The sequence below is a fragment of the Megalobrama amblycephala genome, linkage group LG22 (assembly GCF_018812025.1).
Source record: "Megalobrama amblycephala isolate DHTTF-2021 linkage group LG22, ASM1881202v1, whole genome shotgun sequence".
Classification (NCBI taxonomy): domain Eukaryota; kingdom Metazoa; phylum Chordata; class Actinopteri; order Cypriniformes; family Xenocyprididae; genus Megalobrama; species Megalobrama amblycephala.
Genome location: NC_063065.1, coordinates 30651886 through 30678907, shown reverse-complemented (window position 1 = coordinate 30678907; position 27022 = coordinate 30651886). Strand labels below are relative to the sequence as shown.

Sequence of the window (27022 nt, the reverse complement as noted above, 5' to 3'; positions counted from 1 at the left end):
TGGTTAATATAATGTGACTGCATGGGTTAAGGTTAGGTTTAGGGGTAGGTTCAGGATTAGTACCTAGTTATTACCCAATTATTGTAATTACTGTATTAAGTACATAATATGTACATGGGGAACAGGACTGTAAAATAAGTGCTAGCGCTGCTACATTCAGAAGTTTTGGGGTTGAGCATGAGGTCAGAGATAAATAATAACGGCCTCACCTCACATCAGCATATGATGATTTGCTGCTCAAGAAACATTTATGATTAATATTGAAAACAGTTCATATTTTTGTGAAAACTGAGATACATCACTTTTGATCAGTTTAATGCGTCCTTGTTGAATAAAAGTATTAAACGGGTCCTATTATGCCCCAATTACAAGATGTAAAATGAGTGTCCTCAGAATGTGTCTGTGAAGCTCAAAATACCCCATTTTTATAACATTAAAATTTTTGGTGTTGAGCAAAAGCACGCCGTATTTGTGTGTGTCCCTTCAAATGCAAATGAGCTGCTGCTCCCGCCCCCTTTCCAGAAGAGGGCGGAGCTTCAAGAGCTCATGCTCCAGCAACAACAAAACAGGACAATCTCAAGCACTGAAACTGTCAGTAGTGGTATTCAGCGCTATATGTTCTGTCATCTGACTGTACTGCACATAATTAATGCACATTTATGAATTACGCAGATGCTGAGCATGACGGGATAAAAATAACAACATAGCTCTGGTCTCCTGGTGCCTTCACGTGCTATCAGAAATTTCATAATTCATAATGAAGTCATGATTACAAGCTCATTGCATTCAAGTGGGCGGATTCAAAGAGTGTTCATGTGCAATTTTTAACTAGAAAACTTGTATTTACGATAATTCTGATATCATGTGAAGGCAGGATCAGAGGCAATGGTAGCTTTAACAACATCAACCGCACAGAGTGTCAACAAGCTCTTTCAGAAAGGCAGTTTGGAAGGACTCAAGATAACGTGTGAACTTACTTTGTCTGGATCTGAAGTTTGCGCATGAAGCGCTGGATCTTTCAGAATTAACCTTTTTGAAAATCCAGCATTGAAAAGACCCTCAGTTGTGAAGCAACTTATATCACAAACATATAAGACTTTAGCGATTTTCTTCGGGACATTTACTTTGAAAATAAAATGTAATCACGATTTTGATTTTTGGCAGTTGTAAAAAAATGAGTGAGTGCATTTTCACCATAATAGGTTCTGACAAACTGTGGACACAAATCAGTGTTAAAAACTTTATAAAAGTTCATTTTGCACAATAGATCCCCTTTAATTTCTATCAAAAAAGTAATCATACTGACCGCAAATGTTTGAACAAGTACGATCTGTAAGAGGCGTTTGGTTTTCTCTGTGGTCTCTGCAGGTCGTATCTGGATATGCTGAAGGTGATCATGTTCAGCTACCTGTTCTGGTTCGTCCTGACCATCATCTTCATCACGGGCACCACACGCATCAGCATCTTCTGCATGGGTTACCTGGTCGCCTGCTTCTACTTCCTGATTTTTGGGGGCGAGCTGTTACTGAAGCCAATCAAAAGCATCCTTCATTACTGGGACTTCCTCATAGCGTACAACGTGTTTGTGATCACCATGAAAAACATTCTCTCAGTGAGTTTCTCATAAATCTGCTCCGTGGATTCATAATTTGATTCATTCCGATTGTTAATTTGAATATTTCCCGACATAAATGATAACATCTGTGCCGTTCAGAAATGCTCTGAACTCAGAGGGTGTGAAGTGAATAATAATTACCCAAGTCTATCTCACAATGGAAACTATGTATGTTCTCTTTCAAAGAGGTTCATCCAACATTTGAGATTTCACAGAAATGGTTTTGGATATTTGTAGCTGGATGTCATGATGGTTTGTGTTCTCCTGGCTCTCAGATAGCGGCCTGTGGATATATAAAAGCGCTGGTGGCGAATCACTGCTGGCTGATCCAGTTGTTCAGTCTGGCCTGCACTATAAAAGGATATTCAAAACGTAAGTTATGCCTTCATTTCCTGTTTGCTTCACAGAATCGAAGGCTCACTTTCTACATTCATTCCACATTTTGTGTCCCATGACTATTTTTTAAAGCATCAGTTCCATAAATGCCATTTTTTTAATGCTGAAAACTATTAGATGCATTTTATTAAGTGTTCTTAAAGGATTAGTTCACTTCAGAGTGAGAATTTCCTGATAATTCACTCTCCTCCATGTCTCTCTTTCTTCAGTGGAAAAGAAATGAAGGAAAACATTCCAGGATTTTTCTCCATATAGTGGACTTCACTGGGGTTCAACGGGTTGAAGGTCCAAATGTCAGTTTCAGTGCAGCTTCAAAGAGCTCTACATGATCCCAGACGAGGAATAAGAGTCTTATCTAGAGAAACCATCGGACATTTTCTAAAAAAATAAACATTATATACTTTATAACCACAAATGCTCGTCTTGCACTGCTCTGTGATGCTCCACGCATGACGCAATCATGTTGGAAAGGTCACGCGTGACGTAGGTGGAATTGTCCAACATCGTTGTTTTACCTTTTTTTGTAAAGGGTCTTTGACGTTCGCTGTGTAAACACTGGATCTGTACTTCCGCCTACGTCACGCGTGACCTTTCCAACATGATTACGTCATGCGTGGAGCATCACAGAGCAGTGAAAGACGAGCATTTGTGGTTAAAAAGTATATAATGTTTATTTTTTTAGAAAATGGCCGATGGTTTCTCTAGATGAGACTCTTATTCCTCGTCTGGGATCATGTAGAGCTCTTTGAAGCTGCACTGAAACTGACATTTGGACCTTCAACCCGTTGAACCCCAGTGAAGTCCACTATATGGAGAAAAATCCTGGAATGTTTTCCTCTTAATTTCTTTTCCACTGAAGAAAGAAAGACATGAACATCTTGGATGACATGGAGGAGAGTAAATTATCAGGAAATTTTCACTCTGAAGTGAACTAATCCTTTAAATAGATGAACAGTTGATGGGCCGCATTGTCTGTCAGAGTATTTGCAACAAACAAACAAAAGCAACTGAAATCGGCCAAAAGAGACTGAGAAGCTTCTAGAGGTTGATTATCAGCTGGTTTCAATGCTCTGATGATCGTGCCGTGTCCGCAGCGGAGCAGCACGCACACAAACAGTGTGAGTTGCCGAGTGACGAGGCCGGGATCATCTGGGACAGCATCTGCTTCGCGTTCCTGCTGCTGCAGAGGCGAGTGTTCATGAGCTACTACTTCCTGCATGTTGTGGCCGACATCCGTTCCTCTCAGGTCCTGGCCTCCAGGTACACACATCCTCCGGCTCCTGCTGTTTGCTTTTCATTTGTGCCTGTGCGAGTGTAACCAGAGCGGTCTGGGTTATTTTAATTTAACATCGAGGAAATATCAATGACCGCTTCATTAAATAAACAAAATCACTTGATGATGCTTTGATACGTGTATAAAAACACTCATTTGATTTGAAACTGCTCCATATTTCAGAATGCAATATTTTTATTATGAGGGCATCATGGATATATTCAGACTGTTTGTTTGTTTCTCATCCGTCAGAGGAGCGGAGTTGTTTCAGGCGACCATTGTGAAGGCAGTGAAAGCCAGAATAGAAGAAGAGAAGAAGTCCATGGATCTGCTGAAGAGACAGTGAGTTCATGAAGGCTCAGTGTGGGACTCGTTCTTATTCATACAGTCAGATGAAGTCATGTGCTGCTTATAGATGCATGAACACACATAAATGAGATAGATGGCTGCTTATTGGTTCTTAAAAACATCTATTCTGCTTTTCTCCATGTTCATCTTTCTTCAGTGTGTAATGTTGCTGTTTGAGCTCCAGTTCTTCTCTATATCAGTGTTTCTGAACTCCATCTTGAGTTTCTTCACAATATTCCTCATTTAAATAATTCATATGCAGAATAAAGGGGCGGGGCCTGCTTGAGTTAGTTAGTAGTGTGGAGGTTATGGTAAGGGGTGGGACATTTCCCAAACACCAATCACAACACACTTCTCCAGCCGACCAATCAGAGCACATTGTGCTTTTCAGAAGGAGGGGCTTCATAGAGACAGGAACTAAACAGAGCGTTACTGACAGACTGGGAAGAGAGGAGCTGAACAATGGAGAATATGAGGAGAATAATCAACATTCAATCTAGTAGAGCCCAAAAACAACATCAAGACTTTGAGAAAGGGTTTATTAGGTCATCTTTAAATGTGCAGATCCATCAAATCACAATGTTTCCCATACTTTTTTCAGCATCTTTACCGCCTGTTTTCTTGCTGCACAGGTGTAACAGTGTGTTAGTAGGTCACATCTGCAGTGAAATCTCAGGCTTGTCTGACACTCTCAAACTCTCTTTATCTTCAGTCATACTCTAATTGTGCTCAAGGGAAAAGCTAAATTAGGTCAACTCAAGCTGAATTATTAAAAAACAAAACCATCATCCTCTTTCCTCTCAGGATGGACCGCATCAAGAGCCGACAGCAGAAGTTTAAGAGGGGGAAAGAGAGGATGTTGTCTTTGGCTCAGGAAAGTGGGGAAAGTCACTCAGTAGTGAAGGAGGAAGAGGAGGATGATGATGAAGGTATTTACATGAGCATTTGAGAGCAGTTTTCACATTTTCACATGAAAACATTACTGCTGAACGCAAAAAAATCATGTTTTCTCATCTCAAGCTCCTTTTAAAAGTTTAGAGTCAGTAATTATTTTTCTTTTTTTACACCAAACATGCATTAAATTGATCAAAAGTGACAGTAAAGACAGTTATAATGTTACAAAAGATTTATATTTCAAATAAATGCTGTGCTTTTAAACTTTCTATTAATCAAAGAATCCTGAAAAATAAAATGTATGACAGTTTGTTTTTAACATTGATAATAATCATAAATGTTTCTTGAGCATCAAATCATCATATCAGAATGATTTCTGAAGGATCATGTGACACTGAAGACTGGAGTAATGATGCTGAAAATTCAGCTTTGATCACAGGAATAAATTACACTTTACTATATATTCACATAGAAAACAGCTGATTTACACTGGAATAATATTTCACTGTTTTACTGTATTTTTGATCAAATTTTTGTGCAGAAGAGACTCTTTCAGCTGAATATTTTGTTCACTGTACTATAAACAGAATTAAATTGATCAAATATTACATTTATTAAAAAAAGTATAATTCAATATTCATTTAATTGTGATATTAGTAATTCATAGACAAAATGCACAATAAATCTATCAATAATTAGAATATATTTAATTCACATAAACTCAAAATAAAAAGCGTCTTGTCCTACACACGTTTGAGTGTTTCAGACACACGTCAGCGGACTGAAGCCTCATAAATTCCACAAGTGCCTGCGATTAACAGCGGCGTTAAATGCATTACAATCACATCTGAAACACATGAAACACACATTCCAGACCTCAGAGTAAATGTGTGCTCTTTCAAATGGTTTTAATGTTTCTGTGTATTTTGTGTGTGTGTGTGTGTGTGTGTGTGTGTGTGTGTGTGTCGTGGAACATTACAGGAGAGGCCAGAAAACAGAAGAAGAAAGGCAAGAGGAAGCAGTGGTGGAAGCCGTGGGTCGATCATGCGTCCAGTTAGTGTCTCCTGATCTCTGCATGTTCAGAATTAAAAATGATTTCACAAGATCCTAATGTTGATCTGATACCATTCGGATGAATACTGCAGTTCAGATTCACATGGGAAATGGAAAAAAAACATGAGATCTCTTTGATGTCTCAACTGTTTATTCTAGACAACAGAAAAAGATGCACTAATCTCAGAGATCTCAACAATGTCCCACATTGAGCTCAGATTTCATAAAAGACCATCAGAAAACAAAAAGATCACAAAAGAGATCTCAATGTGAACTCAGTTATTTCACATCAAAGCATCATTTGTTTCTGTTTTTAAAGGAAATAAAAAAAAAAATAAAAAAAATTAAATAAGTCTAAATTTTCCTCTGGGTATTCCAAAAATAATTAAAGGATTTTAATTTTAAGACAAATTATTTTAATAGTCTTCTTAATATATATTTTTATCATAATACTTTTTTATAATAACTTTTATTATGCTTTTAATATTTTGAGTTAGCTTTTATTTTTATATTTTCATGTTAAATTTAATTTTTAGTCATTTCATTTTGTGCTTTCATCATTTTATGTTTTTATTTTTTAATAATGCTATTTAGGTTTAATTTATTTTTGTTTTAGTTTTAGTTTAAAATTGTAGTGCTTCAACTTAAACTTATTTCAGTTTATTGCCAAAGCAACATTTCTAATTTTTGTTTAGTTTGTTTTTCATCAAATTTTATTTTATTTTATTTGCTTGTTTATTTATTTATTATTTTATTTTATTAACCGTTTTTAATTGTTCCAGTTAATGATGATAGCCCAGCTTCAAAGGAAGTGCTGTGTGATTGTTTCCTCTTTTAGTGGTTCGAAGTGGCAATTATTACTTATTTGAGACCGACAGTGAGGAAGAGGAGGAAGAGGAGGACAAAAAGGATGAAGATCCTCCCAAAAGATCAGCGTTCCAGGTAAATATTGCAGAAACGTCAGTGTGCTCCATTAATATCCCCGTTTTAGGTTAGGTCTTGTAACATTGTGCTTCATTGTGTCGTTCCCAACAAAAATGCGTGTAACCTAAACGGCTCTGTGGTATGAAATGTTTTCTTCAATGTGTTCTTGTTTTGTTCCCTCAGCACTAAACAATGTTTCATTATTTAGCAGACCACTAACTGCTCTCTTCCTGCGTGGAAGAGCGGCAACAGCAGTAGCGACTAACTCAATCTGCTCTGTCGTCTCTTGTAGAGAGCTATCCGAAAGTTTGCCTCTGCTTTGCTGGCTTTACCAAAGTCTGTCATTAAACTGCCCAAAACTGTACTGCAGTATGTAATCAGGGCAGCCAAGGTACTTCACAATGCCTGATATATCTCTCTCTCCCTGTGTGCTGTAGTGTGTGTCGGCTCTGTCCTCATCGATGGCCCTTCTGCTCCACTGCATTTTCCTGCTGCCCAGTTGCACAATATACATGCATTTACGGCTCTGACCTCTTGCGCTGGTTGAACTGGAGAGCAGATGGAGATCAGATGATTACGGTTGCACGTCAATCTGTGAACACAGCAGATCCGGTGCAGTGCATGCCAAGGAAATGCAGTGTGTTTTGCAGCAGATTGCAGCAGGGCTGGCTGATATATGACAGATTCAGGAGATATTTCAGATAATGCTGCTAATGTTATCAGACGCTTTGTCCTTGATAGTATGAAAGTGTGATGATGGCAAGATGTTTATCAGTTTTTCTCAATCACTTTGGCACATTTTTCGAACAGCCTTAACTCTCTCTGAACTAGAAGTTTGCTGGAACATCAGAAGTCTGTCACACGCCTGCAAAATGTAGTCAGTCACCCAAAACATCTAATTCATCCTTCAAAACCTGGCAAGTGTTTGTCATAATGTGAGTCACACTGGTCAAAATGTGTAGATACAGATGAAAGACTGAAGAATATTAATCTGTATATTCAGTGTGTATATCATCCAGCCCTCGATGCATGTGATCTCTGAGGTTTTCCTGGGAGGTTTTTCTTGGGTTTGGTTGTGGCAGTCAAACGAAGGCTGTGTTTTTCTCCTTTGTGAACAGTGTAATCATTCGGTTTTTGGACGAGACCTGACATCAGAATTCCTGTTCTCTGGAGCAAAACATCCCCTGAAGCTGGTTTCCTGTCTTGTGTATTGTGTTGGTGTCTTTGATTGACAGGAATATCTAAAGTGATGCTTTTCTTAAAGCGGTCTGTTTTGGCAGCTCAATCCTGTACTGGAACGTTGTGCAAGTTTATTCCCTGCATGTGTTCGAGACTCTTTGTTTTTCAGTAGAGGAACGATTGAATTGGGCTGATTCGAAACACACTCTAGCTAAATTCAGATCAAATTAATCACGGCATAACTCACTGCTTAGAGTCCTGCGCTGTCCATATCTCTGTCTGACGAGACCCTGTGCTTCTCAGTTTGTGTATCATGCCTGGATAACGGACTCGAAAACCGCCATGAAAGAGCGGAGCAAGGAAAGACGGAGATTCTGGCAAAGGTACACGGAGAGCAGCGCCACCAAGAAGGAGCAGAAGGAAGGTACGCTCCACGTCTCATCCAGACCCGTCGTACACTGGGGTTTGTTTCCACACTGGTTCTGACCCGAGGCAGATTACTTACAAATTGTGGTCCATAACAAAGATAGTAGTTAGTAATCTATTAGATTACACATTTTAGGTTATGTATTCTCAATACAGAAACAAGAAAATCCCGCACACGATCCCAACCTGCGAAAAGCATCACAATATATTCAGTAACATTTCAGTTCCGTGATCTTCATCAGATGATTGTTTATGGGACTGAAACTTTGCTGACTGAAACTAACCTGACTACTGGCTGCTTTCACAAACCTGGAAGACTTTCCACACGCATAATATAGATCTTAGTCAAAATGAATTTAACATGGACAGACAAACAGTCTTTACAATGGCACACACTGTGTAAAAGTCTCACAACTCATAACTTTAAAAACTATTTTATGGAGTTTTTGTCGGAAAGACGTTCATCTGAACAGTCGGTGTGTAATTAAACAGACGATCGACTGAACACACTGTACTTCTGTCCCTCACAGCCTCGATTTCATTCCTGTCAAAACATAAATAAGCGTTACCCTGACTAATGTCTATGAGCTTGAGGCTTTTTAAGAGAAAACAAATATCAAGAGGAAAAAGAAGAAATAGGTGGAATAAAAAAGTAACTGTAATCTGATTATGAGCATTTTAACCCTCAGGGGTCTGAGGACTTTTGGGGCCCTGAGAAGTTTTGACATGCCCTGACATTTGTGCTTTTTTCACTTGTTCATAAACATATTAATGGAAAAAGTGTCATTACACTGTATTCAGCACAAACTAGGCTACAATAACATGTGAGGAACATGTGTGTACATGTTTGTGTTTTTGAAGGAATAACGTTTATGCGTGGTTATTGACAAAACAAAAAACTTAAGTCACTGAAATAAAGCCAAAAAATATATATTAAATATGTGTTCACTTCTGGGTATTTGAGGTTGTAGACTAGAGTTTTTGCTTCACAATGATATAAAAATTATCCTGCCTACTCGTGCATTTAAAACAATAGAGAGATTTAAATTTTCAAAGACACTTTTTGTCAAGAAACACAGAATGCATGGAGGCGTGAATCATCATGAATAATGTTGTGATTCACACCTGAGAAGACAAAAGAATCGCATAACAAGCTCTAATGACCTGCATATTAATGAGCTCTTTCAGACAGGTAGGCTGTGAAAAAACCTTCTGTGATCATGCTGATAACAGGATTAATGTCCACTCTGGACAAAAAAAACTACTATTATTGCACATCATGTAAAGAAAATTTTGTATAGGCCTACTATAGTTTAAATTACAGTACGAGTCCAAAGATTGGATGCATTACTAAAGTTTTTAAAAGAAGTCTCAAGTCCAAATAATGGTTTTCTATTTTAATATACTATAAAATATGATGTATTTCTGTGATGCAAAGCGTCTGAACATTCCTACCTCTATGGCATTTCATATAGGCTACTATATTTGTTATATTATATACCCTAAATGTTAATGTGCACTTGACAAACTATACATCATTAAAAAGACCTAAGGCTCAAGCTTCACATTTTGAACGCTGTTTTACTCTTAAAATCTTACATTGACTGTAATTTCTTAATATGCTTAAAAGAATGCACATTTGGAGAAATATTGATGGATTTTTATATACGTTTATGTCAATTTTCTATACAGAGGAGTAATATTTATTCAATATATTTATTGTCATCACTATGAGTGCTGGATACTGTGTTTTCAATTCATACTTGCAGCCGGAGGGCGCTCTGTGCACCTTTAGTCCACAAATGCCTCCTAAAAAAGAACAGGCCATGTGACATTCCAGGAACTAACAGAGGCTTCCAGAGATCGCTTTAACATACAGATAAACACTTTTCAAGACAATAAATACACGATCGAGACGATGAATGCATGTATTGCCTCTGAATTTGCGTCTGAATAGCGCTGGCTCCGTGGGCGTGGCCGCATTAGCAGATAATGAGCTGAATCTCGGGCATCTGACATGGCTCTCTTTTCATACAGATTACATAAACACAGAATTTTTGTTTTTGATTTGACTTACACGATTTAAAACCTGACATTTAAACGTTTCTTTAGACATAAGTCTAATTTTTTTATCATTAGTATTCATAAGTTACAGTTCATTTTCTGAGAACTATCAGATTGGACTTCGTTCAGAGGGAGACAAGAGATCACGCATCATGTTAGTTTTCTTTATTTTACAAAAAGCACAACATTTTGTTTTTACTCTGAGTGTACACAAATGAAAGAAGATATTCCACAGATTAAAATGGTGTATAGCTCTTAATTATATGTGCAACATTGACGGAGTATTTTGAGTCTCTTTCTCACTGGTTAGAAAAAAACCGAGGTGGTATCGATAGATCCATAAACTACTTTAAATATGACATGCGTCAGAAGTTCTGGTTTATTTTGGCCCCGGGCATGTCTGGCCCTCAGTGACTGCTTCTATCAGCTTTAGGACTGTCCGAGCCCGGCCTCGACCGCTCTATAGTGCTCTGTTTCTCAGAATGCCTCGCTCGGGTCATTAATAGACATTTTGTCCACGCGAACGCGACTCTGCTGGGAACATCAAGTACCTCATTAAATCTCCTTTGCTGCAGTTTGTAAATAGAGGCCTTGCAGCGTCCAGTCGCGATCTCTGCCAGCTCCCTCCTGCTGGGCGGCTCCAGGCCCGGCATTCCTGGGACTGTGTTGCATTCGCTATGGTCAATTCATCCCATATGATGGCTGGACGGGCGTCAGACCCGACGCTGAAGCCGCCAGCTAGAGCCAATAAAACACTCAGTTAATATGTTTAAGACACTCCAGATGAACAGCCTGAAAACTGATAGACATCATCATACTTCCACAGCTGATTGATTACAGAAGAAATTGCAAACATTTTTTTACATCATTTACATTTTATGAAATGTTATGTTTAAATATGTAAATGAGGCATTATGTAATTAATAGGGCTCATTTCCATTTTTTCCCTCATAATTTGTCTAGCGTTACATTATATGGTCGTGCTCTTATTCATGCTAATGATTTTAAACCATTAAAGGACCACAGGATAATCGAGAACATGCTGTCTGTGAATGTCATGTCATGTGACTCGACTCGACTCGTGTGCACACAAGACACACACCAGTATCGAGTTCTCTTTCATGCTTGAACAAACAATAACACACAGAATTATGACAGAATGCCCGTTTTGTGGAGTATCCTCACAAGAGCAGTCTTAAATGAGTTGAATAACGTCTTAGATGAACTTAAAGAGTTGTGAGGAAATGAGACGTGCGTCATGTTCGGCAGCGGCAGCTCTTAAAGTGACAGCAGCCTAATAAACCAGTTTCTGTGATGTCTGTCATTAATGTTCATCAAAGAACAAAGATAACAGAAAAGTGTAGCTTTAATAAGGATTAATCTATATTTCATTTATAATTTATGCAGTAAAGACTGTAAAGTGTTTATAACTTTATTCAAGTATATTTCCTACCTGTTAGACAGGTAAATGTGACATTTATTATAATGGGTTTATGTGAAGATTGTTTTAAGTTCACTTAAATTAAAAGGTTTTTTTTCACTGATAAATGTTGAAATTGAGAGCTTTCAGTTATACTGTAATGTTGAATGTCTATAATTTATTTTAAAAATCAATGTCATCGAGACATCAGTACAGTATTAGTATCAGTGATACTAATTAAACAAATATTTATAATATATACTGTCTTTAAGTTGTTTCTACATTAATTGGGAGAGTAACTGTGAAATTATTACAATATAAAAATATTAAAACTCCAGTGTTTTTAATCACGATTCATTACAGGAAAAAATGTGTGATTAATTAGGTATTTTTTTTTAATCGATTGACAGCACTAGTATTGAAATATGCCCTAATTTGCAAATATTTCCAGAATAAAAAATATGAACATTGGCTAAAACTGTAAAGTTTGGTGTATGTAAAGTGATTTCTGACTCACAGCCTATAAATATATGTATTGAAATTGACGCAAATAGATAAAGTGCCATAAAATAAACACAGATGTTTTCTTTAAACTACAACAAATAGCCCAAAATCTCACAATTGAGCAATGAAGGTTTTTGCCTTAAAAAATACTTGAAATATGAAAAAATGCCCGGCACACTCAAATTTTGAAAATGTATTTCACTGCAAACGTGACACGTTGGTGTAATAAATCAGGGTTAATTGTTATTTTGTGCTTATTACAGGGTAATAACATTGTTATTACATATGAATGTGTCTCGTTGTCACGTTGCAGTGCATGTGGCCATCGAGGAGGGCGATCCGGAGGAAGCTGTTGCGGAGGAGGAGGTGTCTGAAGGTCCAGGTAACACCTGCTCTGTTATTATAACCTCGATGAGTTCCAGGCGTCCAGCTGCGCTGAAGCTCTGCTCTCTCTGCTCCAGATAACATCCTGAAACGAGTGTTTAACATCGTCAAGTTCTCCTGGGTGCTTTTCCTGGCCCTGTTGGACAGTTTCACCGCCTGGCTCAACTCCATCTGCCAGGAGCACATCGACATCTCCACCGTCCTGCGCATCGAGCGCTGCATGCTCACTCACGAGGTCAAGAAGGTAGTGATGTCACGAGAGTCACGCTGTCGATTGGCCTCTTCTGCATTTGTGTTTTATCATGTGACATTGGTTGCACATGACAAATATTGACCTTTATTTCGTTTTTCTATGCATATGTTTTTTTTAAATTCTTAGTTAATGTTTTAACTTTGAAATACTCGTCTTAACACTGGACTGCAGAAGCACATCTTCAGACCCACACCAGACCTTAATTAGATTATTTCATGATTTCATATAATTCTTATAATGCAGGTAGTGTTTATACACTTGCTGATATTTATTTATTTATTTATTATGGAAATTGAAAACCTAAAAATATTGGATGGATGTATTCCCAATTCTGAAAAAAATAATAATAATAGAAATTAATAAAATGTAATATTGAATATATTATATGTAATACAGCATGTTTTAAAGCATGTTATGGAAATAAGTAACTGAAATAAAGCTAAAGTAAAATATAAAAATATATTAAAAAGCTTAGAAAACTTAATTAGACAGAAATAAAACATATAAATAAATAAGTTGAAACTGAAAATATAAAAATAAAAGGTATTTCCAAACATGATGATAGTATTTAAATCACACTGAAGTGAGAGTGTCCCTGAATCTGACTCGAGTTTCAGCAGCGCTCCTGATGGACGATCCTCATGCTCGGAGTGGACAGAACTGTAAACCTTGAGGTTTAACACCTCGTCTGCCTCCCTGCAGGGGAACATCCCGTCTCGGGACAGCATTCACATGTACTACCAGAGGCAGATGTGCGGGCCGGCGTCCACTCCATCCAGCCTGGACCGGACGGAGGACGTGTGCTCGGACTTCAGCCCTCTGCGGAGCGACCTTCCACCGCACGCTTACGGGACGGACGATCTCTCTAGAGAAAACCTGTCCAGGTACAGAAACCCATTCAGTGGCTGTGCTTCCATAATTTAACTTGTGTGCAAAACTGGAATATGGTATAAAACATTTGTGAATAAAGCAGCGTTTCCTTCCCATGTGTTCAAGAGAACAAAATCGTCACTTCCTGGGAAACTGGTGCAAAATATCAGTAATAAAACTGTAAGTTTCTTCAATCGGGCTCTTTCGGGTCACATGATGGATTGAGGGATTTATTCAGTAAATGTGTTTCCATCGTAGTTTATGCACATCTTATTATCGGATAAAGAAATGATCCACCTCAATTGAGTGCATATGTTTTTTTTAATTCACATTTTTAGAATATGCACATCTTGGCATTTCCATCCAGAGATTTTTTATCCCAAAATTCACCTCAAAATAGATGGATGGAAACACATCTGATGTGCTCTGGATCTGTTTGAGACTTGGAAAGGAACAAAAAGAATATCTAATTTATGCACATGTAATTGAATTAGATCTGAAAATATTATTGTCAGCTTTATAAAGTTGAAGTAACATTTCTCATGCCTCCAGACAGATCCACAGTAATCCAGAAACTCCCACTTATTTCAGGGTTGATTTCCCTCAGGAAACCGCTCCTGTGTTTTCTTAAACAGGTAGAAAAGCTCTGCAGAAGTGAAACGCGTTGAGAGATAAAGATCGAGCTTTTAAAGCTTCAGTGATCTCTGAAGTGAGTGTCAGGATGAGCTTGAAGAGGATTCTCCAGTTTCCTGTAAAACACCCGCTGTTTAACACAATGATAACATGAGCAGCACTGAAGACAGACGCTCAACATTTGCTTTAAGATCAGTTCCTGGTTGCACTTTATTTCGATGGTCCACTTTAGAGATTCTATAACTTAGTGAATACTAATCACAAAAAAATCTTTATATGGATTTGTGGCCTAAAGGTGCACAGAGCGCCCTCCGGCTGCAAGTATGAATTGAAAACACAGTATCCAGCACTCATAGTAATGAGAATAAATATAGAATAAATATTACTCCTCTGTATAGAAAATTGACATAAACATATAAGAATCCATCAATATTCCCTCAAATGTGCATGCTTTTAAGCTAAAAGCCTATATGAAATGCCATAGAGGTAACATAATTGTTCAGACACTTCGCATCACAGAAATACATTATATTTTAAAGAATATAATAGAATACCATTATTTTAAATTGAGCTGAGACATTATTACAGAGGGATTTTTCACAGCCTACCTGACTGAAAGGCCTCATTAATATGCAAGTCATTTCAGGTCATTATTATGCGATTCTTTTGTCTTCTCAGGTGAGAATCACCCATTATTCATGCAGATTCACGCCTCCACGCATACTGTGTTTCTTGACAAAAAGTGACTTACAAAAACTAAATCAATATATTGTTTTATATGAAGGAGTAGGCAGCATAATTTTTACATAATTCTGAAGCAAAAACTCTAGTCTACAGTCTCCAATACCCAGAAGTCTTGTGAACACAGATTTAATATACTTTTTTTGGCCTTATTTCAGTGACTTAAGTTTTTTGTTTTTTCAATAACCACGCATAAACGTTATTCCTTCAAAAACACAAACATGTACATACATGTTCCTCACATATTATTGTAGCCTAGTTTGTGTTGAATACAGTGTAATGACACTTTTGTCATTAATGTGTTTATGAACAAATGAAAAAAGCACAAATGTCAGGGCATGTCAAAACTTCTCCAGGCCCCAAATCAGCCTCAGACTCCAGAGGGTTAACTACATGTCATCAAACCCTCGACTGTGAGCTTAATATCTGCCGTCTCTTTATTCTGAGCTCCTCAACAGACAGTCTGCTGAACATAAGTCACTTTCCAAGTACGTCAACTTGTTCTACTAACCCGAACCCTGTAAATTAGGCTCTGTGGTCATTAAACGAGCAGGTCAGTGGAGTTATTTTGATCATCCATGTTTACTCTCGTCACACCCTGTGTAGGGCACGACAGATTTCAACAACAGCCTTCAGTCTCCGGCCACGTCCAGATCATCTCTGCTGACCTTTATTAATGCATAAATAAGATGGCTAAACATGTGCTGTATAAATATGGCCACAGTCAACCGGTTCTATAAAAATGATGATAATGTGTACCATGGTATCGATTATCAGATTTACACTGATCAGATGTTTGGGGTTGGTGAGATTTCTTAATGTTTGTGAAAGAGTCTCTTCTGCTCACCAAGACTACAGTAAAAACCGTGATAATGTGAAATACCTTAAACCATAAACTAATACCGTGGTAAAAACATAGTAATCCCATGACACGTCTGGACTTCACTATACCACGGTAAGGAATAAGAACGTTTACAAGACTCTTGAAAGAATCGTCATGTCTAACAACACATGCTAGTTTGATGTGATGTACTGTACGTGAATCATGGCTGTGTAATGTAGGGTCATTTATTCTGTGTTTCTGCAGTGTTTACCCAGAATCCACTGCGGTGTACGAGTCCACGCCGGACCAGGCTGAGGAAACCGCTGACCGCGTCCTCAGAACCAGCCAGAGACCTCGACCCCGCCTGTGCCGACTGCCCAGTGTGGACCTGCAGTCGTCGTCTGCGGACAGCGCAGCGTCGAGGTGTGTGTGTGTGTGTGTGTGTGTGTGATCACAGCTCAGGAGGCAGGTGACTCTATTATTCTAGTCAACAATCAAACACACACACACGGTTACTGTAGCCCTGCGCTGACAGACGGACGGCGTTTCCAGAACCTTCTGCTCACACACAGCCGGAGTGAACACTGAGAGACTGAACTCAGATTACACTCGTCACATATGGATCACTCGTTTGTTTATTAGTGATGTTTAAGGCATTATTCATTCATCCCGTTGAGTTATTCTTCATATCACAGCTTGTTCACTTCGCTTATATCGTCCCATTCTAGATTAAGTGTCTTTAACTACTGTGTACTAACATTTAAATTACTCAAGAAACACTTTACAACAAGGTTTTAATTGTTAACATGAACTAACAATGACCAATACTTCTACAGCATTTAAATGTTAATATCAACATTTACTAATACATTTATGAGATTAAACGTTGTATCTGTTAACCTTAGTTTATGCATTGTGAACTGACATAAATGAACATTTTATTAACTAGCATTAACAAATATACAATATATTGCTGATTAATGCATTAACGTGTCACCGTTAATCACTGGATTCAATGCACTTTTACATTAGTTGTATTTATATTTAAAAGTTGCACCTCAGTAGCAGCAAAAGTGTTTTCTATACATCAACACAATAAGTACACTGTCCCAAACAATTATTATTATTATTATAATGTGAGTGCAGAGTAGTTTGAGACCCCTAATATTTAGTGACCTGTTTTTCCAATCAATCAGTCCGTTAATGTTTCCAGCAGAATATTGAAGGATTTATCTAGTTATTAGAATATCATAGAATCACTCATAACATCTAAGTAACCACATACAGTAGCAACCTAAAATCTAGTTATTTGCTGTAAGTTTCATATTATTTTGTACAGACTAAATGTTTTACAGAGCAATGGTTCTCAGTCAGGTTGTATAAACAGAGACTGTCTTGAGAGCTAGTTTAGCAGTTCAGATTAGACCAATCTACCTTCTTATGCATCTGACTTAAATCAAGTAATGAGCAGTCCTAAAGAAAAACTAACTTGTGAGACGTGACCTCAGCAAACTTAGAGACAAGGGGCCTTTAGGATGACTAAAAATGATTTAAAAATAATACAAAACAAGCATTAAAATAACCTAAAGACTAAAAATCAAGTTATTTCATGTTTTAATTCAACTGCTGTTTTTCTGTGAAGAAGCAGACTGATTCCCACATTCTTGGAAAACCTGAATATATGAAGAAGCCCAATTCTAAAAGTGTGATTTCTAACCCTGAAACAAAATGATGTAAATTAATAACATTTTAAAACACCTTGGGCACTTTTATAATGAATATGCATTTTTTTATATATATAATAAATATGCATTTTTTTCAAATATGCATTTTTTTAATTTATTTTTTTGTATCCAAGATGTGAAATATTTTATCAGCTCAAAATTGTGAGTAAAACATGTTTTTAGAAAGCCTTTGAAAACTGTTGTGGACAGTGGAGGTGATTGCACTGAATTTGAGGTCATGTGACAACAATATAGCATACTGTGTTAAATGTTTATTTTGTATATTGCAAACTGTTTCATGTACAGACACCATGAACATTTCATTCATTAATACAGTTTATTCAAGATAGTTTAAAAAATGGTAATAAAATATGACAAGATCTCAGAGTTAAACTGTGTCAGAAAAAAATTAATCTTAATTATGTCAGATAACACATGGTCAGGTCAAAGTGTCTGAATAATTTTACTGGTAGTCCACTGTATGAAGAATTGTTGGGTATAATGTCACAATTTACTTTATTTTGCAATCCTCACTTACAGAAATGAACTATAGTGTCCTGAACCCACTAGTCAAATTATATCAGAAATATCAAAAATGGTTTGACTGTGTGTATATATATATATATATATATATTGTTTGGTCCAGTGTACTTATTTCCGAACACTTGTGCTGCTGTTGAGGTGGACACAGGGAAGGTCAGGGACAGGTTTGGTGGTTTTAGATTCGCTGTGGCATTTAAATTTAAATGTTAGTACATAGTAGTTAAAGACACTTAATATAAAGACTTCTGGGTAAAGTGGGGTGACACTTCCCCCTTGTGGTTAATGGTCTGCTCTCTGTGGTCTGTGGCAGTGAACACACGCGGTGCACGGAGCTGTACTCGCGGCAGGGCACCGGCGACACCGCTGAGGAGGCCGTGAGCGACCGAGAGCATCCGCACAAACTCTGGAGCAGCGCTTCGGAGCTGCCGCCTCCCTCGCCTCGGGCAGCCGCCGCAGACTGGGACAGAGCGCTCGCCGCCGACATCCCTCCGTCCTACAGTAAAGCCACGGGCCTGGACTCAGTGGGAGACGCTGACGGCAGGAGGCTGAGGATCCAAACGCCCGACGAGAAGTCCGGCTGTCACAGTCGGTCTCTGCTCTCCACGAGCCATCAGCTGACAGCCAGCGAGCTGCTGCGGAGCAGGTGAGATGCGTCATGTGACCTGCGTAACCACCTGGAGCTCAAGGTGTCGAGTGAGAGACTTCTAGACTGTGTCCACAAAATATAATACTGTTTCCTTTCCATTTCAGTATTGCACACCACTGGTAAAACGTCTGGGGTCTCTAAGATTTTTTTAAAGAGAAGATTTTTATGCTTAAAATAAAAAAACTGTAAAAACAGTGAAATATTATTCCAGTGTAAATCAGCTGTTTTCTATGTGAATATATAGTAAAGTGTAATTTATTCCTGTGATCAAAGCTGAATTTTCAGCATCTTCAGTGTCACATGATCCTTCAGAAATCATTCTGATATGATGATTTGATGCTCTAGAAACATTTATGATTATTATCAATGTTGAAAACAGTTCATATTTCTGTGGAAACTGTCATTCATTATATTTATCAGGATTCTTTGATGAATAGAAAGTTCAAAAGAACAGCATTTATTTGAAACAGAATCTTTTGTAACATTATAAATGTTTTATCTAAGTGGACTTTTATTAAAAAGATAGAAATGTTTGTTAAAAAGTGTGACAGATAGCCCCAGTCGTCCCTGTATATGTAAGTGCACCACAAAAGTGCATTGAAATGGATTGCATGAGTTTTATACATTGAGAGGAACTCCACGCTGAATCCCACGGGATGTTCTTCTGTCCGTCAGGATGTTCTATGACGAGGATCTGGAGGAGTCGGAGCACTTCTACCGCTCTCAGCCGCAGTTCCTCCAGCTCTGCTACGCTCTCTATAACATGCTGGTGGCTCATTCTGAGATGGTGTGTTACCTGGTCATCATCCTCAACCACATGATCTCTGCGTCCGTGGCCACGCTGGTGCTGCCCATCCTCATCTTCCTCTGGGCCATGCTGTCGGTGCCCCGGCCCAGCAAACGCTTCTGGATGACGGCCATCGTCTACACGGAGGTACGAGATCTGTGATGACAGTAAAAACATTAGTGCATTAACCAGCAGTAGCTAACATCTGTGACAGTGTTTTCTGAGAGTATTAGTATTAGTGTAACTGTTCATTCATACACAAAAGATGCTATTTAAGCATGAAAACACAATATTTGCAAAGTATAATCAGTCATCTCCCCACATTTAGATCCCCAAGTGAGTGTGAACTGTATCCTATCAGGGGATGTAGGGGTGTGGCTTCTGGAGTGGCTCCTCCCATGAGGAGGGGCCACATTTGAATACTGTGTTTACAAACATTAACTGAAAATCCAGCATCGAGCGCCTTTAATCTAATAACGTCTGAGAGAGAAACATGAAACGAAGTAAACCTTCCGTATCTCTAATGTGTTCCTGTGCAGATTTTCATCTCATGTTGCTCTTTCTCTAAATAATCTTCTTACACACAGGTCACCATAGTGATAAAATACTTCTTCCAGTTTGGCTTCTTCCCATTTAACCAAACCATAGAGCGGGACAAATCCAAACCGTTCCACCCGCCCAACATCATCGGTGTGGAGAAGAAGGAGGGATATGTCCACTACGACCTGGTCCAGCTCCTCGCGCTCTTCTTCCATCGCTCTATTCTGAAGGTAGAAAGACACACTTGGGTTTGTTTAACCTGATATCTGTCAGCGTCCTGAGAGCGCTTTAGTAATCATCATATGTTTGGTATCATTCAAAAGCTTAAACACTGACAATTCATCCTGGAAAACTCTTTTGAAATTGCTCATTGTTTCATTGAAATATACTCCAGATATTAATGTGATTTCTACTTCAAATTTGGAACACGATTTGGTTAGACTTGGGACTTTGATTTTATATTTTAATCTACTTTTGTAACAATATATTTTGTAAAATCAAATGTAATTTTACTCTGTTTATTAATGTTTTTACTCAACATTTGTGCAGTTTTTGGAGGATTTGTGATTTATTTTAAATTTATATAAATAAATTAAAAAATATATATTTTTAAATAGGTTTTTATGCAAAAACAGCTTTTTATGTAAAATTCACTTTATAAAAGACTCACATTTCTAACTTTCATTCATGGGGATAACATGGATAATTTGACATGGTTTAGTGTGAGATTTTTGCCCATCTTTTGGAAAATGCAGTTTTAAAAGTAAAAAATGATCACTTTATCCAGTAGATGGCAGCAGAGCTCCACTATTTGCTGTTTGACTGACTGAAAGACATCTTTACACAAGTATTATCAGCTGGATTCATATCTAAATATTATCAAATCACAATTATGACAATAAAAGCTACTTTTTGTCAAAATTTAGCATTTTTTGTACTGAAATTTTTTTTTTCAATAATGTTAACAATAATGTAATCTCCAGAGATTATATTTATATATATTTATTTATTTTATTATTTTTATTATAAAATTATTCTTGAAAAACAGATTTTTTCCTGTACAAAAATGCTAAACTTTGACAAAGTAATTTTTATTGTCATAATTGTGATTTCATAATATTTAGATATGAATCCAACTGAAAAATACAAAAACTGCACAGATGTTGAGTGAAAACATTAATACACAATGTAAAATTAAATAAAAAGAAATAATAATACATTTTGTTAGGGGTCTTTCTGGAGACCCCAAAGACCATGAGTGAAACTTTTTTTTTTACACTAACATAAAAACAAGATATCATTTTTTTATTATTATTATTTGTAGATCTGAAAAGTGTTAACCAGCGTACAGTCTCATGCCATTTGGGCAAAGAAAAAATTTTTTTTTTTAGCAAACTTTTTTATTTGCAGGTCAAAAACACCCCGAAGATCATGTGGGATAATTATAAAATGTGATTTTGTGTATCTCACTAAACATCACTGCTCATTAAAGTGTGTCTGCACAGAAAGCTCTTCATCTCCCTCATCTTCTTCCTCAGTGCTACGGACTGTGGGATGAAGATGAGCCCAGGTCAGGTGGTCAAACGTCAGTCTCTCACCACGATTCGGACGGTGAAGAGAGAGCCGAGAGGAGCGCCGCTGACGCCTCGGTGTCGGCACACGTACGGCTGCCCAGAAAACAGTCCCAGAGCGGCTCGGCGGTGCGGCGTCAGAGCTCCAGCGTGTCCCAGCGCTCGGCCCGCTCTAAAGCAGGTACACCCGTCCAAACACACGCTTCACTGCTGCACCTGCATTATATCAGGTGTTAGAATCATGCCACATTCCCCATCGCATGGAGGATGTGTGTGTGATGTGTGTGTGATGTGTGTGTGATGTGTGTGTGATGTGTGTGTCCGCAGACAGCAGGGCGAGTGTGCGTCGCTCTCTGAGCGCTCTACAGAAAACCCGTAAGGAACTCGTTCTGGAGAAGCTCAGAGAACAGCTGATCAAAGCGAAGCGCTTCACCGTCAAAACGTAAGACTTCATCACATCATCTGATCGTTTTGTCATCATGTGACCTGCTGACGGACGGTTGTGTGTTTCTGTTGTTTCAGGATTCTGGATATCTACATTCCCATCCGGCAGTTCTTCTATAACCTGATCCACCCGGAGTACAGCGCTGTGACGGACGTCTACGTGCTCATGTTTCTGGCCGACACGGTCGACTTCATCATCATCGTTTTCGGATTTTGGGCCTTCGGGGTGTGTGGAGCTTCACTGTGTTAGAGTCGCGATGACGGATCTGTTCTTCGGGACTGTGATGTACATTCATGTGTCATTCATGTGTAACGGATTCTGTCCATCAGCTGTTGATTCAGTTCAGCTCAATAAGTGCTGCAGAACGAGTCGATTATGAAACGAATGTATTCAGATCAGTTCTGATAGTGTCAGTGCAGTCAGATCTTTCAGTTGACAAGGTCACGCTTGACGTAGACGGCAAGAAGTTTTGATTTTAGGATGAACTGACACTGTAACTGCAGTGAAATCTCTCTCTCTCCACAGAAACACTCTGCTGCTGCTGACATCACTTCCTCCCTGTCAGAAGACCAGGTTCCTGAGGCGTTCCTGGTGATGGTGCTGATCCAGTTCGGCACTATGGTGGTGGATCGCGCGCTGTATCTGAGGAAGACCGTGATGGGAAAGGTCATCTTCCAGGTCATCCTGGTCTTCGGCATTCACTTCTGGATGTTCTTCATTCTCCCAGGAGTCACTGACAGGTCTGCCTCTATCCGACCAATGACATCATTCCATTACTGATGAGGTTTAAGAAGCTCGAGCTGATCTGACGTGTGATTGGATGATTTAACTCCGCAGGCGTTTCAGTCAGAACACGGTCGCCCAGCTCTGGTACTTTGTGAAGTGCATCTACTTCGGTCTGTCGGCCTATCAGATCCGCTGCGGATACCCGACCCGCGTGCTGGGAAACTTCCTGACCAAGAGCTATAATTACGTCAATCTCTTCCTCTTCCAGGGGTGAGGAACAAACATCAGCCTCATGTTACGCTCACATCCATTCTGTTCAGAGTGGGAATGACTGCGGAAACTTGTTTCTGCCACGGAATAAAAAATAAAAAGTTTATATCTAAACTCGAAATTCCAAGGAAAAAACAGAATTATGGGATAAAAAGTCATAATTACCTTTTTAAATATATATATATAGTTTCTAGTTTAGATACTTGTAATTCTGACCTGACTTTTTTCTTACAATCCAGAATTGTGAAATATAATCTCAGAGTTCAGAATAATGAGATAAAAGTCGTTTATTTTTTTATTCAGTGGCAGTAACAAGATTCCAGATGTGTCTAAAATATATGAATGTCATTATATTTAAACTACTTTTATTAATACTTTTATTCAGCAGGGATGCATTAAATTGGTCAGAAGTGACAGTAAAGATGAACATTTGTATTTATTTATTTATTTAATATTGCTGGTGTCATTGTTCATAAAAGTCATAGGTCAACTAAGGCCATGCGTTACGGTGATTTTACCACGGTTTCTCTACCAGCATCATGGTAAAATCACTGTAATGCACAGCCTGTTTTCCAGTAATACACTGTAGTGCACAGCACTGATCTCGTCTCTCAGTTTCACGATGTCTCTGAATGAACGCTCAGCTTCCGGTTGGTGCCGTTCCTGACGGAGCTGCGCGCGGTGATGGACTGGGTCTGGACCGACACCACGCTCAGCCTGTCCAGCTGGATCTGTGTGGAGGACATCTACGCTCACATCTTTGTGCTCAAGTGCTGGAGAGAGTCAGAAAAAGTGAGACTTCTTTCCAAACGGAATATATCTGTCCGTCTCCTGACAGCTTCGGCAGTGGAAGTGTGTCTCGAGTGACTCGTGAGAAACCGGTTCACGCTTGTGTTTTCAGAGGTATCCTCAGCCACGCGGACAGAAGAAGAAGAAGGTGGTGAAGTACGGGATGGGCGGGATGATCGTGATGCTGCTCATCTGTATCGTCTGGTTTCCTCTGCTCTTCATGTCTCTGGTCAAATCTGTGGCCGGAGTCGTCAACAAACCGCTGGACGTGTCCGTCACCATCACGCTGGGCGGCTTTCAGGTACTCCGACAAGTCCAATCACCAACCATAAAAACATTCGGTAACACTTTAACCTTTATCTATAATGATATTCAAACGGTATATAATTAACTAACCATATTTAAAATGCATTTTAATATTTGCAGAATCTTTGTTACATCTGAAATTGGTTGTTTGTCGTGTGTTTTAATGCATTATACTTTCTAAAGGTGTAACAATGAATAGATTAGTATTATAATATTCAGAATATACTATGCATTATAGTGCATAATTCATTCATAACTCCTAATATATATAAATATATGTATATTTCAGGTAACATTTCTCATTTTAAATTATTTCATTTAGCAGAGAAGTACTATAATAACAAAAACTGCATACACATAATACAACAAAAACTAATGAAAATGACAAAATTACTGAACTTTAACTAAAATTAGGCAAGACACTACAGATGAATAATGAACTAATATTTATTTGAATGGTTGATTCATCACAGTGCATTAAGACAATCGATTTGTGTTACAAGTTTAACATGCTAATGAGATATATATATGTGCATATGTATTTACAATGTATATATTTTTAAATGTATGCAAAATTAAATTTGCATACATTTCCAGAACAGAAATCTGAACATCTGATAAAGCAGCTTCAGAATTCTTGTTTGATTTTGTTGACATATTAAAGGTTTTTATTGAGGGGATTTTGGATTTCTCTTTTTATCACTCCATAGATCAGAAAACAAATCATTTACACCATGTTTTAGGAATACAATTTTATATGAATCATGTGAAATGATATATGAACAAACCCCTAAGTAAAAATATGAATATGAATAAAACTGTAAAGTGACGCTGCTGAAGTGATTCTGACTCAAAGTCGACGCCTTTAGAGACTGAAATCAAAATCTGAGGACGCAAAGAGATGAAGTGCAGTAAAATAAACTCGTCAAAGATGTTTTCTTTCCACTCTTTATGAAAAGCTGTAATAAAATGATGTAAAACTGCATGAAGATAAAAGCTCATTTATAATATTAACAAAAGCGGTATATGGATTATTCCAGCCCATCTTCACCATGAGCGCACAGCAGAATCAGCTGAAGGAAATCACCAACGCAGATTTCCAGGCGTTCATGACATCGTACAAGTTCCTCCCTGTAAGTCAATCATCAGTCTTTACAGAAGCATCTTCAGTGGTGCAGCGTGTCATGTGTCCTGATCCGTCTTCCCAGAGTGCACAGCAGTTTTTGGAGGCGTACACCGCGGAGGACGTGACCGTGGCGGAGCTGGAAGGAAGCTCCAACTCTCTGTGGACCATCAGCCCTCCCAGCAGGAAGAACCTGATGGACGTCCTGAGCAAAGAGGACCAGTTTCCTGTGACCATGTCCTGGAGCATCCAAAGGTACAGATACGCCACATAACCCAATACACTGTGAGAGTCTCTTCTGCTCACCAAAACTGTGTTTATTTGATCAAAAATACAGTAAAACAGTGAAATATTATTCCAGTGTAAATCAGCTGTTTTCTATGTGAATATATAGTAAAGTGTAATTTATTCCTGTGATCAAAGCTGAATTTTCAGCATCATTACTCCAGTCTTCAGTGTCACATGATCCTTCAGAAATCATTCTGATATGATGATTTGCTGCTCATGAAACATTTATGATTATTATCAATGTTGAAAACAGCTTCATGTTTTTGTGGAAACTGTCATATATTTTATTTTTCAGGATTCTTTGATGAATAGAAAGTTCAAAAGAACAGCATTTATTTGAAATAGAATCTTTTGTAACATTATAAATGTCTATAATGTCACTTTTGATCAATTTAATGAGTTCTTGATGAATTTATTACTTGCCCCAAACTTCTGCAGGAATCTGAGTCTGGGAGCGAAGGCTGAGTTTGCAGTGGACAAACACGTGACCTATCTGGACATGAACACCAGACAGGAGCTGATCGCTTTACTCAATGGAACCAGGAATAAGGCTGTGTAAGAACAACTCCACACAAGTGATGCTTCACTCTCACAGTTCTGCTGAGTCACGTGTGTGTGTGTGTGTGTGTGTGTCGTGTACAGGGTCATCGAGAAAGTGTTTCCCTGCTTTATTCGAGCACCGAGCGACTCAAACGCCAAACCCATAGATCAGCTTTATGCAGGTAATGAAGAGTCTACATTAATACTGCCTGTGACATCACTTATTACCCATACTCACTCAGTTTGTGCTCCTCAGATGGCAGTTATAAGAGCGTTCTGCTGGACCTGGAGAGGTCTCAAAACGCCAGCGAACAGATTCAGGAGTGGTGGATTGTGGACCAGCCGTCGACAGAGAAGATCCACATGAGATCCGAGGCAAAGCTGGAGAAGAAGAGCGAGGCGGGGCTGCAGCTTTACGTCTTCAGTGATAAAGTCAGTCCTCCCAGCCTGGGCTTCCTGGCAGGATACGGGTGAGTCACATGATCATCCGAGGCTCCAGATGATAGTCCAGGGTCATTATCTCACCAGCGGCTGCTTACATAAACTGCTTAGACTAGTTTTACAAGTTCTGCTCATTTTTTAAAATTGGTCTAATTTGAATCAGAAAGGTAAGATTGATTAGCACTAATTAACTGTGTTTATGCAGCTGGTCAGGATTTAAAAAAAGAAAAAGAAAAAGGCAATTAAGACTTTTTATCACAGTTTTTTTCACAAAATTGCAAGCAGAATTGTGGGATATGAACTTGTAGTTCTGCAAAAAAGTCCTAATCACTTTTTCTTTTTAATTCTGCAGCAGAAACGAGCTTCCATAATAATTTACAGGTTTTTTTTTAATTAGGAGACCAATTTTACCATAATGTAGCATGTTAGATTACATTACAGAAAAACAAAATAAAAAAATAAATGTAGAAAACTTTTATTTAT

General features: G+C 38.3%; 1 protein-coding gene across 6 annotated transcripts in view; it reads left to right on the top strand.

Moving 5' to 3' along the window:
• The window catches only part of LOC125258346 (piezo-type mechanosensitive ion channel component 2), a 118273-nt gene that overhangs the window by 89672 nt on the left and 1579 nt on the right, over nt 1-27022 (top strand). For all 6 annotated transcript variants that reach the window (XM_048175244.1, XM_048175242.1, XM_048175243.1 and 3 more), the window contains 27 exons: nt 1369-1612; nt 1891-1987; nt 3106-3271; nt 3537-3626; nt 4437-4561; nt 5508-5579; nt 6418-6521; nt 7986-8106; nt 12410-12478; nt 12558-12724; nt 13436-13617; nt 16065-16223; nt 18378-18710; nt 19389-19647; nt 20088-20270; nt 21579-21792; nt 21939-22053; nt 22134-22281; nt 22582-22796; nt 22894-23052; nt 23697-23844; nt 23954-24142; nt 25188-25280; nt 25356-25525; nt 25997-26113; nt 26201-26280; nt 26355-26568. In XM_048175244.1, coding sequence (XP_048031201.1) covers nt 1369-1612; nt 1891-1987; nt 3106-3271; nt 3537-3626; nt 4437-4561; nt 5508-5579; nt 6418-6521; nt 7986-8106; nt 12410-12478; nt 12558-12724; nt 13436-13617; nt 16065-16223; nt 18378-18710; nt 19389-19647; nt 20088-20270; nt 21579-21792; nt 21939-22053; nt 22134-22281; nt 22582-22796; nt 22894-23052; nt 23697-23844; nt 23954-24142; nt 25188-25280; nt 25356-25525; nt 25997-26113; nt 26201-26280; nt 26355-26568 — 4233 coding nt within the window. The remainder of the gene's footprint in view (nt 1-1368; nt 1613-1890; nt 1988-3105; nt 3272-3536; nt 3627-4436; nt 4562-5507; nt 5580-6417; nt 6522-7985; nt 8107-12409; nt 12479-12557; nt 12725-13435; nt 13618-16064; nt 16224-18377; nt 18711-19388; nt 19648-20087; nt 20271-21578; nt 21793-21938; nt 22054-22133; nt 22282-22581; nt 22797-22893; nt 23053-23696; nt 23845-23953; nt 24143-25187; nt 25281-25355; nt 25526-25996; nt 26114-26200; nt 26281-26354; nt 26569-27022) is intronic.